At 44.1% G+C, this 16782-nt stretch overlaps 1 protein-coding gene across 12 annotated transcripts in view; it reads left to right on the forward strand.

The window, feature by feature from the left end:
* Nucleotides 1–16782, forward strand: part of Carmil1 (capping protein regulator and myosin 1 linker 1) — a 264452-nt gene that overhangs the window by 236121 nt on the left and 11549 nt on the right. For 11 of the 12 annotated variants that reach the window (XM_076939246.1, XM_034510864.2, XM_076939237.1 and 8 more), the window contains 6 exons: nt 1986–2052; nt 2659–2855; nt 7314–7426; nt 11073–11496; nt 15090–15171; nt 16478–16690. In XM_076939246.1, coding sequence (XP_076795361.1) covers nt 1986–2052; nt 2659–2855; nt 7314–7426; nt 11073–11496; nt 15090–15171; nt 16478–16690 — 1096 coding nt within the window. The remainder of the gene's footprint in view (nt 1–1985; nt 2053–2658; nt 2856–7313; nt 7427–11072; nt 11497–15089; nt 15172–16477; nt 16691–16782) is intronic. The other variant, XM_076939239.1, reaches the window with a different exon arrangement.

Consider the following 16782-nt stretch of genomic DNA (forward strand, 5'->3'; position numbering starts at 1 on the left):
GTTTTTCTGTTTGCTTGCTTGCTTGTTTTTAATCCACGAATGTTCTCTAAAGCTAAATCCAGAGGCATGAGAAGGAAACAAATCTTCAGGTCTCCTACACACATGCATTCTAAACTTCTTTCCAAGTTATGATTATTTGAATGATATTCTATCCCAAGCTTAGTTTTTGTTGGTTTTTCCAGTGTATTTCAGTCAAGGTCTTGTATAGTCGAGGCTCACCTAACTTACTTAAGTTTAGGCTGGCCTTGAGTTTGGGATCCTTCTGTGCTGGGGTCATGAGTGAATACCATATGCCTGGTTTCTGGCTTCCCTGTAGATCCTTTCCACTACTGAGATTGTATGCAAGGTATATACAACTCGGAAGAACTGAACACATGGATTTTGTCAGAGGTTTTCCTTATAAATAGATCCTGTTGGATTTTTGCTTAGTCTGAAAAGTGAGTTGCTTTCCAGGCCAGTCCATGCTCCCCTGCAGCCTGAGAGCTTCCACAGTCTGGCCACCTTCAACAAGTCACGCTGGTCTTTCAGGAAAGCTGTTGTCTGTGTGCATCTCCTCACTCAGCTTGATCTCCCTTTTCTCCCAACATTAAATAGTAACAAATGGGTATTTTTATTGGAAGCAAAGTAGCCGTCGAAACTGAAAAGTTATTTGCCTTTCCAGGCCCATGAGAACCAGTTTATTCCTTTAAAGAATGTAGAATTTGAGGAGGCTTTAGCTGATTACCATTATGCCAAAGCATGCAATATTCTTTCAGCTCTATTTGTCTCTTAATTTTTTTTATGTGGATCAGTTTTTTAAGGCATGCATGGTGGCACCTCCTAAAATCCCAATATTTAAGGGTCTGAGGCAGGAAGATTGTGAGTTTGAGGCTAGCCTAGGCTACATACTAAGAGCATATCTCCAAAATCCTTACCTATTCCTTCTCCAAAACAGAACCAAAAAAAAATGTATCATGCTGATTTAAACACAACTGCAGTCCATCATCTGTATTGGTAGCAATGGCAAAGTAAGAAAATCAGTGGGCTAGCCCCTTCTTTGGTTCCCTCTCCTGGCCCAGATCCTCTGACAGCTCAGATTAGTTAGTGTTTATTTCCCATCCCACAACTTGGTGATGACTTTCAAGTTTATCTGTCTAGCGGATGACTGAGGTGCTTCTCAGCCTCAGCATGTGTGTGTGTTCTGAGGGAGATAGCTATGGGTGGTGGAGGATGGTCCACACTGGGTGGCAGTGCCAGTGGTGGCAGATGGCCCATGCTGGGTGACAAGTGTGGGTGGTGGTAGATAGTCCACATTGGGTGACAAGTGTGGGTGATGGTGAAAGACCCACTGGATGACAGATATGAATTGTGGTCGATGGTTCATGCTTGGCACCGACACTTGGAATATGTTCTCAAGTTTGACCTTGCTCTGGGTTTTTTTTTTTTTTTTAAACGACTCCAGCCAGATCTAAGACATTTACTGAGAAGTGCCAGCTGGTAGTTTTAAGCTGTGGCACACTGTCCTAAAATGTTGATGACACACTGAGAAACAAAGAGTTAAGCTACCTAAAGCGTTGAAGTGACAGACAGAGGTTGCATTCAGTGTGCCTGCACCAATGTTGCTGTGACAACCGACAATTACAGTCATGAATAATCTCTTTCAGTGCTTTGTGACTGATTTTTACAGTCTTTGAGTCTGATTCTTTATCTCCATTCTGACATTCTCGAGTATGGCATGGAGTTAAGTGATCATTCCCAGTTCTTTTCAGCTGTAGGAATAGATTTTTAACTTGGGGGCGGGGGTAGGATAAAAGAACAGTTGGCTGAATCTCTTCTGAAAGTTCTAAACATTTAGAAATTTGTCGATGCATCTCCTGAGTCCACCTAGCAGCTGCTCCGGCAGAGCCATTGTTAAGTAGTGAAACCGGAACCTGATCCATGGTACCTTAAGGTTTGAGAAACAAGTTTCCCTGCTCACATAAGTATTGCCTCTGTCTGATTGCCAGATGACTCCTAAGTCCAAGAGGAAGAGCATCCACAGCCGAATGCTGCGGCCTGTCTCCAGGGCCTTTGGTGAGTGTGGTACCAATGTCAGCCATTTCCTTTCACCTGGGAATCTCCCCAGCAGGGAGTTTACACTCTCCATAGGTATCCACTCTGTAACCTGAGAAAGATTTGGGTAATTGGTGAGGAACAGCTGAATTAGAAATAACTTTCAGAAGCCAGGTATGGTTGTTTATTCCTGTAATCTTTGCACTTGGGAGACTGAGGATGGACCTGAGTTGGAGGTCAGCCTGGGTACTCAGTGAGTTTCAGGCTAGCCTGGCCTCAGAGACCCTGTCTGAAAAACAGAACAAAGGAAAGAATACTTATATGAATTTCCCAGGACTTTATTATTGCTGGTGGTTGGAACTGGGCTTCTCGGTTCGTTCTTGCCTCTCTTTCTTCCTCCCTCCTTTCTCCCCTCCCTCCATCCTTTGTTTCCTCTTTCTTTCCTTCCTTTTTTTGTTCTGTTTTTGAGGTCTGATTATGCACCCCAGGTTGGTCTGAACTCAGAAATCCTTCTGCCTTAGTATCCCCAGGGCTGGGGTTGTAGTTGTACTCAGCAGGCCTGGCCCTTAGGCATTTTCTAACACGCTCTTTGCATCACCCTTTGCTTTGGGATCTGTTTTATTTCAGAAATGGAGTTTGATCTTGATAAAGCCCTGGAAGAGGTGCCGATTCACATTGAAGACCCGCCTTTCCCATCAGTCCGGCAGGAGAAGCGAAGCTCAGGGTTAATCTCTGAGCTACCGTCAGAGGAAGGCAGGAGACTGGAACACTTCACCAAGTTAAGGCCCAAGCGGAACAAGAAGCAGCAACCTACGCAAGCAGCGGTAGGTGCCCACAGGGCTCCTCGGGCCCATGTCCTTTCCTCCACCCCTAGAGGTTCCATAACCTTAAATGGTGCCGCCAACTGAAGATCAAGTAAGGAATTAAATATGTGAGCCTACACAGGATATTTCTCATTGGAATCATCACAGACAATGACAGGTGAATCCCCAGAAGTCTTCGGGCCAGCCAGCCTAGCTTATGTAGCTAGGAGCAAGGAGACCCTGTCTTAAAGAAGGTGGAGGCAATAACCAACGCCCGAGATTGTCCTCTAAATGCCACATATGTACTAGCACTCACACATATGAGCATGCATGTACACAAAGAAGTCCTCCACTCTCTGGTCTGGCCTGTGTGTGTCTTTGTTGCTGGCTGATTCTATTTGAACCTATTTCCAGAGCCTCTGCTGAACTCTGCCTTTTCAGACCTGGAGTGTTCCAGAATACCCCAGACTAAGCAGTTTCTAAACTAAGATCCTATCTTCCCTTTCACCCTACTGTTCTTGGTTTATCCTTGGGGTCCCACTAGCTAACATGTTAAAAACCTAGTTGTAGTTGGGTATAAGGGCACATTTTTTTTAATCCCAGCACTGGGTAAACAGAGGCAGGTGGATTTCTGTGAGTTCAAGACCAGCCTGGTCTACATTACAGAGACCCTGTGTCAAACAAAGCAAAACCTGACTGCAGCTATCACTACCCACCCCTACCATCCACATAATTCTCCCTAACGCCCATCCTGGCTTCAGGCTTCTCTCCATCCTTTTCTTAACCACCGATCCACCTCTTTAGGCCCACTCTCCATACTTTTCTTACTGTTTTCCCTAGAGCTGATGATGACTGTCAGGTCTTTCAGATCTTCACGGAAACAAAGCTTCTTCCAGGAAGTCCTCCTTGCCTCTTTCCCTCGGGTCCCAAAGAGATGACAGCTGCAAGGAAAAGTAGTTCTCATGGACTTGTGCGTGTTACACAGTGTTACACTATAGGAGAGGTTTTGTTTTGTTTTTGTTTTACCCTGAGGTAGATCTCATCACATATTCTCAACTTTCCCCTCCATGCCCATGAATTCCAGGGAGGCATGGCTTCTGACTTATAGCCTGTAGAAGGTGCCCCCCACTGCTATGGGTTGAGAATACAACCAGTGAGTGCTCAGCAGTGTTTGGTGGATAAACTGGGGGTAGCTGAAGGCACAGAAAGCTCAAGGGTTTCTCCACTTGTCCACATGGTCCATAACTCACTTTTGAAGATTGGTGTTTAGATGTGCTCATTTTAATCTAAAGAGCTGGGCACAGTTTCAGAAAGCAGAAAACAAACTTCTAGTGTATTTTTTTCCTTTTCAATATTTTTTTTCCTTTCCAGCTTATTTGATTTTGGATTCTTATGCATTGTTATACAAGCTTAGATGTGTAAGGATTTACTGGTATTTTATTTTAAATAAGGAAGAGGTGTTATCAGTAAGGAAAGAAACATCTTGCCCTATTCTGTCTCAAACTCTGTATTCTAGTTGGTTGCTGTGTAAACGGCCCCTGTCTTTGTCTCAGACACTTCTGCAATCATTAGCAGCATGATGTGAATGTGTAATAATGGGTTCAGTGTCTCTGTGACCTTGGAGAGAAAGCTTTTGTGGGTCTGTACATTTGATTGTTTATTTTGCTTTTATGATGCTGAGGATCAAACACCACCATCATGCGCAAGATATTCCTTCTTCTTGCATTTAAAAAACTAAAAGGAACCAAGCATAGTGGTTCATGCCTATAGTCCTAGCAGTTGTGAGGCTAAGGGAGGAGGATCAGGACTTCAAGGGCATCCTTTAGTATGCATCAAACTGGAAGCCAGCCTGGGCTACATGAGGCAATGATATAACAACACTGATGATGATAATCATCATCAAGAACCATAAAGGAATATGGTCATTCGCATGGATGTACAGTAAACGTACATTAATTACCATATGACTTCTCAAAGCTCACTGTTCATGAGAACTATCTCTTATAACAACCCTGTTCTCAACCACCCACTATTCCAGGTAAGAGTCAAAATGTCACAAATGTCTGGAGAGAGACATAACCGGACAAAAATGTGTGGCTGCTTCATTCCTAGTGTTTAGTCTCAACAGTTGTCTGACTACTAGGGTTATTTGCCAGGATTGTATGTAGCCAGCTCTTCCTGAGTCAGTCTTGGTATGTCTGGAGTCTGCCTTTAACCTCCACTGTACACTGAGCTTCCCTAGATATCAGAATTCTGGAAGCTGAGGCTGGTTCAGATGCCCACGTGTCACTGTCACTAAGCCAGAGAAGGTAATGCTGTCTCTCTTGGGTTTTGTGTCAAAGTGAACAACAAAATTGCATAAACATTGTCAATGTAAGAAGTACTGACCCTCCCTTAAGGAAATTAACCAAATATGAGTGACCATTCCTATGAACACAGACTCATATGCCACCATAGAAAAGCTTTAAAGTCACAGAACAGAAGGTCGCAAGTCACTATGTTCATAAAACCACAGGTGGATTCATCAGGGAGCTGTCTTGCACTCTCAGCTTTAGAGCAGGTGGAGACTTGTAGGGGCAGGCTTAGGAGACATTTTAAAAGGCACAAGAGTATTGCGGTAGACTCTGAGGTGGACAGACACTGGCTAAGAGAGTACAAAACAGTTTTGTCTCTATCTGTGTTGCTTGGGGTTCTCTGGAGGAACAGAACCAACAGACCATATATCTATGTATAATAAAAATGGATTTACCAGAATGGCATCCACAGTAGGGGTTTTGTTTTCTGAGACAAGATCTTGCTTGGTGCTCCAGGCTAGCTTTGAATTCACTGAGCAGCTCTGGCTGACCTAGAACTCAATCCTCCGGTCTTACCCTTCCCAGTGTTGGATTACAGCCATGAGCCACCGTCCTTACCCCTTCATCTTCCATTCCTGGTAGATCTCAGTGCCTATTCTCCATTGTAGAGCTGTCTCAGTAATTTTCTTTTAACGAGTTACCTTCCGGTTTCCCAAGTCCATTGTGCATTCTCCTGTATTGCTTTCAGTTGATGTTTTTCTGACTTGATTTTCTCTGGATTTTGTTTTCCTTGTTTGTTGCTGTGGGAAGCATGCATGGAAGCTGTGTGCTCATTCAGCTTCCTCAAGTGATTTCTCTGGGCACATTTGGTCACAGTGTCTCTAACAGACACTTCCTTCTGTCTGGCTTCTTCTGGTTTATGAAGATTTGTCAAATCCAGGTGTTTACCATGCCCTCAAAAATCTTCTGTTTAGTCACTCTGGTGAGAGAGACAAGAGAGGCTAGGTGTCTTTAGCCTCACAGAACCCACTTACCTTCCTGCCATTCACAAACTAACCTTTTAGAGAGTCCATATTCATCAGAGGTGCATAGCATCAGGGACGTACAGAAAGCTGGAACACTCCTGGAGGTGAGTGTGGTCCTGCCTATGCAGGGTGATCCCTGCTCATTCTCCAACAGTGACATCACTCTTTGCATCTGATACTGATTGTGGTTGACAAAAGAGACTTGAATCACATCATATCGTTTCCTTTTGCTAGAAAATGAGTGATAGCAGCATGTGCCATTGAACTCCACTGACCTGATTCTATTCATCATAGTCTGGGTCTTCCCAGCCCAGCTCTACCAGAGCTTCCCTCTAAACCCTGCCTTTTAAAGTGCCTCCTGGGTTGTATCTAGCCATGCTGGGTATCTCTCAACCTGTCTCCTCTGTTCTTTATTTCTAAAATGACAGTGCTGAGTTAGAGAGGCTGGGAAGTGCAGCCAAGGCCTGTAAGCCGCAGGGGAGCTGTACTTTGTACTTTCCCCCTCTGGAGCTTCTATTCTCTCCATACTACCAGGGAACTCTGAGGCTAGCTATGAAATTCTCTCTCAAAGCAGGAAAAACTGGTGAGGCAGCTAAAGGAAGCCACTCCTAGATACCCTCCCACCTCCCCAGTACTAAGTTTATAGTTGTCTTTCTCTTTTACAGCAGATTGCGGACATGAAGTTTTCACAGCCTTTTTGGTCCAGTCATAGAAATCCCCCATCAAGCACCGCTTATAGTGCCTTCTGTAATCCTGTTTCTTGGGCGGATGTGGGGATACATGCTTGAAATCCGAGCACTAGTGAGCAGGAGGACTGCTGCAAATTCAAAGCCAGCCTAGCCTGATCCACATAATGAGATCCAGGCCAGCCAGGGCTACTAACAGACTGTCTTGAAACCCATCCTTCTACAGCCATACCGTGTTAAACATGACTGATGTCGTCAAAGCCTGAGCCCACAGTCACCAACATCATGCTCAGTGTGTCTGTAAACCAGTTTCTTCCTTGCTAGGCTATGAGTCTACACCTGGTCTCTGTTCCCGTAAATCACATGATCCCTATCGTAATGAATCTCGGCCGTGTTGTGTTGTAGGTTGTTGAATCTGGCAAAACTGAAGGTGCATTGAGTTGGCTGTAGAGTGAGGTCATGTTTCCTTTGCAGATCTGTACCATCAGCATCATCCCCAATGATGGAGAACAGAATGGCCTCATGGGCAGAGTGGATGAAGGTGTCGATGAGTTTTTTACCAAGAAGGTGACTAAAATGGATTGCAAGTAAGTTTCCAGTCATTTATTAAAAACTGTTTCGTTCACGTTTAAACAGCTAATGGTTATAATTTGTCTAGGCATCATAGTCTCACAGAAAAAAATTTGCTGTTTGGTTGAATTTATAAAACGTGTTCTCAAACAAAGTATCATTGGTGTTGCTTGGGAACTTGTTAGGAATTCTAATTCTCAAGCTCTTGCCACTGACCCACTGAATAAAGAACTATGGGACCTGTCCCATACCCATGCCCTTCACATCCAAGGCACATATCTCCTAGGCCAGGGGCTTTCCTCATAGTCATCTGGAAGATTCTGTTTCAGGGCAGTGAGCGTCACACACTGGCATTGCATCATTAGAATTTCTTGTTCATAATTTGATCTGTTGGCAGGCTGAGCAGTAAAATGGCAGGAGAGGTAGTGCTGGGCCCTCCATCTTACACTGCTGTGTTGTTATTGACAGCTCTAGATCACCTAGTACACAGACAAGCCTCTGGGCATGCCTGTGGGACATTATCTAGATTATCGCTGAGATGGGCAGATACAGCCTGATTGCTGGCAGCCATATTGTATCCAGTCCCAGACTCCATGGAAAGGGGAAACCCAGTTGAGCATCCTCCTTCATTCCTGTAGATGAGCAACTCACACTGTACCTATGACTGTCTCTCCATCATGTACTGTCCCTTTGAACTATGAGTCAAAGCAAACCATTGCTTTCTTAAATAGGTTTTATCTCTGGGCATTTATTTGATCACGACAACAGGAAAAGTAAAGATGTGTCCTCTGCAGACTTTCCTCTGTATTTTCTTATTACTAGGATGCTGTTTCCTTAGAAGATAGGTCAATGATACTTTAACTGGAGACGGGCATGGTGGCACTTGCTTGCAGTCCTAGCACTCAGGAGATTGGAGCAGGAGGATTAGTATAAATTTGAAGTCAGCCTGGTTTAATGAACAGTGTGGCTTAGTGAATTCCAGGCTAGTCTGAGCTGTGTGATTCTGCCTCAACCACACATCAATCAATCAATCAGTCAATCAATCAATCAAATAAATGTTCAACCTAAAACCCTTCTGTCTATATACATGATTTTTCTGAAGTTATTTGATCTATAACTAAAAGCTGTTATATCCCTGAACACACTCTGAGCTTGGATTATGTTTGTGAAGAATACTTCACCTTGGAGATGAAGTTCAGAATGTATTAAACCTTTCTGATAGCCTGGCAATCCGATAGGGCTGGCAATTGGGAGAGCTGGGGAAGGGCTGGCCTGGGCCGTGGATTGATGAGTCTTATCTATCCTCCACAGGATGTCAGGGTGGAAATAAGTTAAGTCTCATATCCATGGCAGTGGAGCTTATAGACGCTTGTAAGCTTTACCACCTAATTAATGGTCTTCACTTATACTGGTCTTACAGCTTAACATAGCTTAACTTGGCAGAAAGACCCACCAATATGTCATTTATTCTTGAATAGTTTTTTTTTTTTTTTTTTTTTTTTTAAATAATGCTTCATTCTCACAAATTAAGTCGTGCCGATTGCTGGCTCCAAGCCTCTACTGTTTTCTTTTCTTTTCTCTCTCCCCTCACCCTGCAAACAAATCTGCAGTATAATCCTCTAAGAATTTGCTTGGGTTTCTGTTGTTTTAGAATTCAAGGATTAGAGGACTACATTTTCAACTTAAAAGAGCTAAGTGTAAGATGGAGAATTCCCTCTTGATGAATCGCTGCCTATTTCAGACAGAATTCTGTTCAAGACTGATACTCAGGCCTTGTTTCTTTACTTATCACTTCTGAATCTTTTATTGTCTTATATTTTTGTTGTTTTTTTATTGTTTGCTTTGCTATTTATTTTTATTTTTTGAGACAGTTTTACACTGTTTCTAAGAGTCTGAGATTTACACCCTTGTTTTGATGAAGTACCTTCAGTGGCTACTTTCTAAGAAAGAGGTGTTAACAATGAATTTCTATAACGTTACGATCTTCCATTTCGATTGATGGTATTGCTGGTATTGAATCTGGTAAAGCATTTTCCTTTAGGATTCTGAAAATGCTGCTCCTTAATTTTTTATCTTCTAGAATTTCCCCTAAGAACTCAGTGTCATCCTGATCCTTTGTTTGTGACATATTTTTTTTTCTCTTCTCTGGAAACATTTGGTATGTTTGTATTCTCAGGACACCGAAATTTTATGCTGCTATGTTCCAACGAAATGTGCAGTTTTGCTCTTCCAGTTTGTTGGCACACATCAAGTAGAGTGTCTGACTCTCAAAATCATACCCATTGGTTCTTGGGCTTTTGAATTGTTCCTTGTGTAAATCTCTTCTGCTTCCTCAATACACTTCCTGTTAAATGTATTTTATTCAGCCCGGTGTTTCCTCTGTTAATGTATTAATTCTCTCCTCCTCTCTCCCGGTTTCTTATTAGCATGCCCTCCCCACATTCCAAGGTATTTCTTCAGTTGTACTGTTGAACCTTAAATGCCCCACTTTCTGTCAGATTTTGTTTTTATTTCTGTTTTGTGCCATGTACCCTCAATTGCACTGTTTCTCTAGTTCAGTCTGCAGGCCATGAGTTTGGGGTAGGCTGGGCATCATTGACTCTGCGGCTTGAAAAGTGGAAATAACACTCAGTGAGTCTTGGCTTTCAGCCAGTCTAACCCATGCTGCAAGCTTCCCAGCCACTTCCACTTCCGAAAGTACCCTCCTCTGCCGTCTGCAGCCCCTGGGGCTCTAGCTGCTTCTGGACCCCTGGTTTATATTTCAGTCGCTCAGATCCATGAAGCTATTTTGTGCTCATTGGGCTTCCAAGTAGTGTAGCTATTCTCACCTGCGTGGTTTGTGGTTTTTATTATTGTTCCTTTTGCATTTATCCTTGGCTCCAATGTTGATGGAGTTTCTGAGGAGCTATGGGGAGACCCCAGCTTCAGCTTTGAGTGGCAGGTCCCTTGTGGCACTCATTCTGTTTGGTTTTTGTTTGTTTTTGATTTTTGTTTTCTCCCCACTTCCCTAGTTTTAATTTTTTTTTTTCTTCCTGAAAATGTATCCCAAAATTTAAGCTTAATAAGTCTAGTTTTGTTTTTAGATACAGGACCTCCTGTAGCCCAACTGACCTTGCACTTCATATAGCTGAGGCTGACCTTGAACTTCCGACCCTCCTACTCCATCTTACAAATATTAGAGTCACAGGTATTGCGCCAGTCTTTGGTTGCTTCTTCTAGCAATGTATTCCATTTAAGCAAACATCCAAATATTTGCCAGAATTGAGCACTAAGTGTTGGGTTTCACCAATGACCTAATAATTACTGGTGGTCAAGGAAGCCCTTTTCAGCATCCCCCAAATTAAATAGAGCAGTTGCCCAATTATGTCCCAAGATAGCCCACGACAGTTCACTCTTAAGCCTTTAATCTTTACAAAGCACACGTTTGTCTTCAATCCTGCCTGACTCCTTCAGATTCCTTCATAGTCTGTGCACTTAGTTTCCTCATTGGTAGCTGTGAGGAAAATCCGAGGTTTTTATGTTTCTAAGCCCAGGCTTAACTTTTTAAATGCTACAGAATGTGGCTGTTTATGCAGTGGTCACCTTCATGTTCATTGACTAAGTCCTCATGGAACTTGTCTTCATGGCCAAGCCAACAGTTTTTATGTCTCGGTTGTGGTGCAGGAGGTCATCCACACGCTGCTCAGATGCCCACGAACTCGGGGAAGGAGATGAGAAGAAAAAACGGGATTCTAGGAGGAGTGGCTTTCTCAACCTAATTAAATCCAGGTCAAGATCTGAGCGGCCACCCACAATCCTGATGACAGAAGAGCTCTCCTCCCCGAAAGGGGCCATCCGGAGCCCACCCGTGGACACCTCCAGGAAGGAGATGAAGGCAGTGGAGCACAATGGTGCTCCAGAACGCACAGAGGAGATGAAGACACCAGAACCCTTGGAGGAGGGTCTGGCAGAGGAAGCTGGCAGGGCTGAGCGCAGTGACAGCAGGGGCAGCCCACAGGGTGGCCGGCGCTATGTGCAGGTGATGGGCAGCGGGCTGCTGGCCGAGATGAAGGCCAAGCAGGAGCGGAGAGCAGCGAGTGCGCAGAAGGTGAGGAAGGGGCCCTTTGTCTGGGTTTGTATGTTTGCTTCATTGAAGAAAGAGGTACTGAAAAATCGTTTGTTGGTTAGATAGAAATGCAGGAGAGATGACTCTGTGGTTGCCAGCACTTGTTGCTCTTATAGAGGACCCTAGTTCAGTTCCCAGCACCAACGTGGTGGTTTAGAACTATCAGTAAGTTCTGTTCCAGGGAACCAGACACCCTCTTCTTAAGGGCACCAGATACACATGAGGTGCACATACATACACATGCAAGTAAAACTCTAAAATAAGTCTTACAAAGAAAATGTTTAAAAATATAACACCTAAAGATTTGTTCCCAAAAACTTCAGAGCCCGGGTTCGGAACTACTCATCTGTCTTCCCTGCCTGAGGCCAGGCTTTGTTTGTTTAATCCATTGCTTGCTTTGAGACAGAGTCCCACACAGCAACACAGGCTCACCTCAAACTCACTTTTGGTCCAGGTTGGTGTCAGATTCTCTGTGTAGCACCAGCTGGCCCCAAAACCCTGATGATTCCCCTGGCTCAGTTCCCTTCCTTGGGGTTATTGTCTAGCTCAGAGCTATACACTCTTGAGAGCTTTAAAGGTATGCCTCACCTGTGGCTTCCCTGTGCTTTTGGTAGAAGAATCCTGCAAGAACTGGTCCCCAGATAGGGCTGGCTCAGGTGAATCTGAGCAGAGATTCTGAAGGTGGCTAGAGATGGCAGAACCAATGGGCAAAGAATAGGTGACAGGCAGAGAGTCATTGAAGACTTACTGTGTATCCCCATGTAATTCATGGCTTAAGCTTTTCCCAGGCTTCAAAGTTCTTTTCCATATTCTCAGCTTAAATTTCAAAAGAAAAAGTCAGGGTCTCCTGTTAGAACTGATGGATTACTGAGTCCACTGTCGCTGCCATGAAGAAAGCAACACCAGTTTAGAAGTTGCTAAGCCTCAAGGATGAGCATGTAGAACCCTTGCCCGGTGTGTCTGAGGACCTGAGTTTGTTCTCCAGCACACCAAAGGAAATTTTTGAAAAAGGAAAAGAAAAATGTTGAGTTTCCTCAAAATTTCTTCAAAATTCAAAAGAGTTTAGCTCCCTTCCTCCCTCCCTTTAAGCTTTGTGGTACTAGAGATCAAGCCCCGCTCACAGGGTCTTACACGTCCTTCGTCAGCTGAGTTCCTGTTTTGGGTCTCTTTTTTGGAATTTTTGTCTGTTTTCTTCTATAGCTTCTTAAAGGAATGTATCCTTGTAGTGATTATTACACTAAATGTGCCCAGGTTGTATGCATTGACCTGAGCCCTAGGAAAAGTTGCCCAGAGAAAGGGAATCTGTGCATCTGTTGTGCTCAAGGCATCAGAAGGAAATGGTTCTCCCCAGTGGGGCTTGGCTTAGAGGAAGTAAAAGGTGGCCTACACAGCAGACAGGGCTCTTGTATTACCTCTTAACATCTGCTGCTTATTAAACTCTGCATCCTATAAGATTTGCAGCTGTTCACCATAGTTCTACTATCCAGCAGTTTCCCAGCTACAGATACCTACTTTACTCCACCACCCCCCCCACACACCCCACCCAGACCCTTACTATAGCCCAAGGTTGGGAGAGCCTACATAGCTGTCTCCTACTGGCTCTTTAAGGAAGATGTTATTGGTCTTTACTACGCAGGATGCTGAAAAATACTTCAGCCCCACCATGGGCCAGATGCTTAAATATTTTATACATTTATAGCAGCAAATGTTGTATTTTTTTTTAATGAAGTGTTTATCACTGTTTCCTTGTGATGAGCAGCTAATTGGTGAAAAGTCAGCAATTCTAGAGTGGTTTCCCATGTATTTGGGACTGATACATGAATTGGCTCAGTGACAGAATCCTGGTTTTGTAGTTCTGTTTGTGTTCCAGGTTTATGTTAATGTTCTCATAGTGCCACCTAGTGTTCCTTTAAACAGTATTTGTTTAAAAAGTCATGGTTATTCAATCAGAATAATAGAAAGCCTTTCAAAATTTAGTGTTAGAATGCTTCCTGGAATGTATCACTGAGCTATTTACAAAGGTAGTGACATGAGCATCCGTAGTTGGGATACAGTTGGCTCTGCCATTAGAAGAGGAGAGATGGGAAGTCCCACATAAATAGGACTCCATGGTGTGTCACACTCTGCCCTGCAAACACCTGTGCACAGATGACTGGCATGGTGTCCTCTTCACTCGAGGTCACTTTTTCACAGCAATGCCAGATTGTATGTTTTTTTGTCACAGTAGTGCTGGGATCCACCCAGCACCCTCAAAACGAGGAGCTGAGAGACCACTACACCTCTCTGCTACCTCCTAGCAGTGAACAGCATGAAAACCAATGAGTCACAGGGAATTAATCACCTACACTATGGACCATGGATGCCATACTGAATCTAGGAGTTGGTGGCAGATTCTTGCTTTTCAAATGAGGAATGGTAATCAGGCTGCAAGTCAGAGTACCTACTTCTCTACCTGGTCACCTCCTTTTTTTTAAATTTTCATTACTATTAAAAAATTTTTTTTGAGACAGAATCTCACACTGTAACTCAGGCTGACTCCAACCTCACTATATAACCCAGGTTGGCCCTGAACTTGGCCACAAACTTTCTGTTTTAGCCTTCCCACTGGTGAAACTCTAGGCAGGAACCAACACACCACGTTTTAGGTTGCAAATGCTAGTCTTTTGGTTCCACCTCTTGTGTTTCGGGCCCTCACTCTAATGTGGACTTCTGCACTATGAGGGAGAAAGTAGCTTTTTCTTCTCCAGTTTCAGCTTCTACCCTCAGACTGTCATAGCCTGCCCCTCCTAGGCCATCACAAACTCCTCTCCCTGGCAGGCTCTTAAAAATCCCATTGAGAGCCGAGGGTGTAGTTAGGTGTTGTGTGTGTCTCATGTGTAAGGCCCCGGGTTTTATTCCCAGCACTAGAGCCCTGTCATCTGCATTTATTTCCTGATGGCAAGTCTGCGTCCTATGGTTCTGCTTCAGTGGCAAGGGTGACCTAGCGTACTGGAAGGCCCTTAAGCCTGGTTCGTACACCAAGGATGGGAAAGCTTCGATTGCTTTCAAGTCTTATGTATTTCGTGTGTGTATGTTTATATGTGGTATGCATGTGCCACCATGCATGTGGAGAAGTTAGAGGAAAACTTGCAGGAGTCAGTCTTTTCGCCACCTTAACACAGGTCTTACCTTGGCAAAAGCACCTTTACCTGTTGAGCTGTCTCTCTGACATCTCCATTGCTTTAAAACTGGATGTCCTAGAAGCTTGTGACTAAAATCCCAGCATTTGGGAAGCTAAGATACAGGGATCATGAATTTGAGACCAGCCTGGACTACATATAGTGAATTCTGGAGTAGTTTAGGCTACAAAGTAGGATCCAATCACAAAAACAAAAGCAAACATAAACATACAAAAAGCTAGCTTTCCTGGGCAGCAAACCTATAATCCTGTATCTTTCTAGATTGTGACCCCCTCATGTGGATCTTGTGGGTACTGCAAGCCCTTAGAGTGCAGGAGCCATTATCTGCTTACTGATTCTTTTCCTTTGTATTTCTAATGTACTTGGGGGGGGGGGGGCTGTATCTTGAATTTTTAGAAACTTGGCAATGATGTCGTCTCCCAGGATCCTTCCAGCCCAGTCTCGAGCAACACAGAGCGTTTAGATGGCGGTGCAACAGGTAAGCAGAAGTATTGATTCATCCCCTGAGGAAAAGCATTCACCTTCTGATCTGGGGACTCACCTGTGACTGGAAGAATACAAATGCAAGAGCTGGGCCCAGCACTCTGCCCTCTAACTTAAAACACCAGTCCCTTCCCATCCCGGCTTCTCCTGGGGTGTTACTCCTGTCTCAGTAGCTATCATCTTAGCAAACATTCTTTTTTCTGATTTCCCAGATGTAGGAAATTCAGATTAACACATATACACACACCTTTTCTTTTTGACAAATTCCTAAATTGTGGGCATTCTGGTAAAGGAACGAGGTATGATGTTTTGAACAATAAGCTGGGACGGAGTATCAAAGGAGGGCAGTTTTCTTGTTTGCCAGGAGGAAATACTCTTCTCCTATAACTAGGATGTGGATGGAAACCGCCCCCCCCCCCCTTTGTTCCCTTGAGGTTTTAAGTGTAATAGATAAGCTACATTGGATGGAAACTAGGGTTAACTCGTAAGTCCTCTTAGAATGCTCACCAGTTTTGCCAGCTGCATGTAAACTGCAAACAGCAGCTGTACTGTGGCTAGGAAAGGATGGGATGACGTTTCCAGAACTGCTTTCTCCATTAAGCCTGCAATCAGGACAAAACCTTCAGCACAGCCTTCTTCCTTCAACTTGTAGCCAGATTCCTAATGGTTTGGTCACTGACCAGAATGGAGGCGTTTCCTGTTGGTGTGCCTGTCCCAACTGTCAGATCTCAGAAAGACCCAAAGACTTCACACTTCTGAAGAATTACTTACTTGCATATGACGATAGAACTGCACAGTATAGCATTTTAAAAAATGACATCTTATTGCAAGCAACTCTCAGTTCTTGTCTTCCAGAAGGAAAAAAAAAGTCATTGGAGAGACACCAACTATTAAAGCCATTTATTTAGCAAAGCAAAGCAAGCACTTCACAGAGAAATTGAAGTAGGTAATCCCAGAGTGGACAATGAGCCCAGCAGGCTCCACAAACAGGAAGGAGGACTTAGGCCATTTATAGGAATCCTCTCCCCTAGCTCTGCCCCTCTGTTGGCTCCTCTACCTGGCAGTCTCTGGACCCGTGAGACCCTTTTGAAACATGCTATCAGGTCATCATGTTTCCGTGAAGAAAACTAGCCCTTTAGTAGGGTTTGACTCTAAAAACCCACTGATATGGATGCTTTTGTTCTGGAGATCCATGGTGAGGGATGATAGCCAGAGTCTATACCAGAGCTATATTCATTCACGTGATTGGTTTCTGTGACTTTTGATGTTTAGAATGTGTTTTGGACCACTTCTCATTTTAGTGCCTAAACTGCAACCAAGTCTTCCAGAGGCCCGCTTTGGTTTGGGAACACCAGAAAAGAATGCCAAAGCTGAACCCAGAGCCGAGGGGGGCTGCAGGTCCCGAAGCTCCTCCAGTATGCCCACCAGCCCAAAGCCCCTCCTTCAGTCTCCTAAGCCCAGCCCTTCAGCCCGGCCTTCTATCCCCCAGAAGCCAAGAACTGCCTCCCGACCTGGTAAGAGCATTAGTAGTCTGCGAGTCAGACTGGATTCGGTCTGGCTGCATCCACAGGTGGCCCACAAGAGTAGATAAAATAGTGTAGACTCC

This window comes from Arvicanthis niloticus, chromosome 8, assembly GCF_011762505.2.
Source record: "Arvicanthis niloticus isolate mArvNil1 chromosome 8, mArvNil1.pat.X, whole genome shotgun sequence".
Classification (NCBI taxonomy): domain Eukaryota; kingdom Metazoa; phylum Chordata; class Mammalia; order Rodentia; family Muridae; genus Arvicanthis; species Arvicanthis niloticus.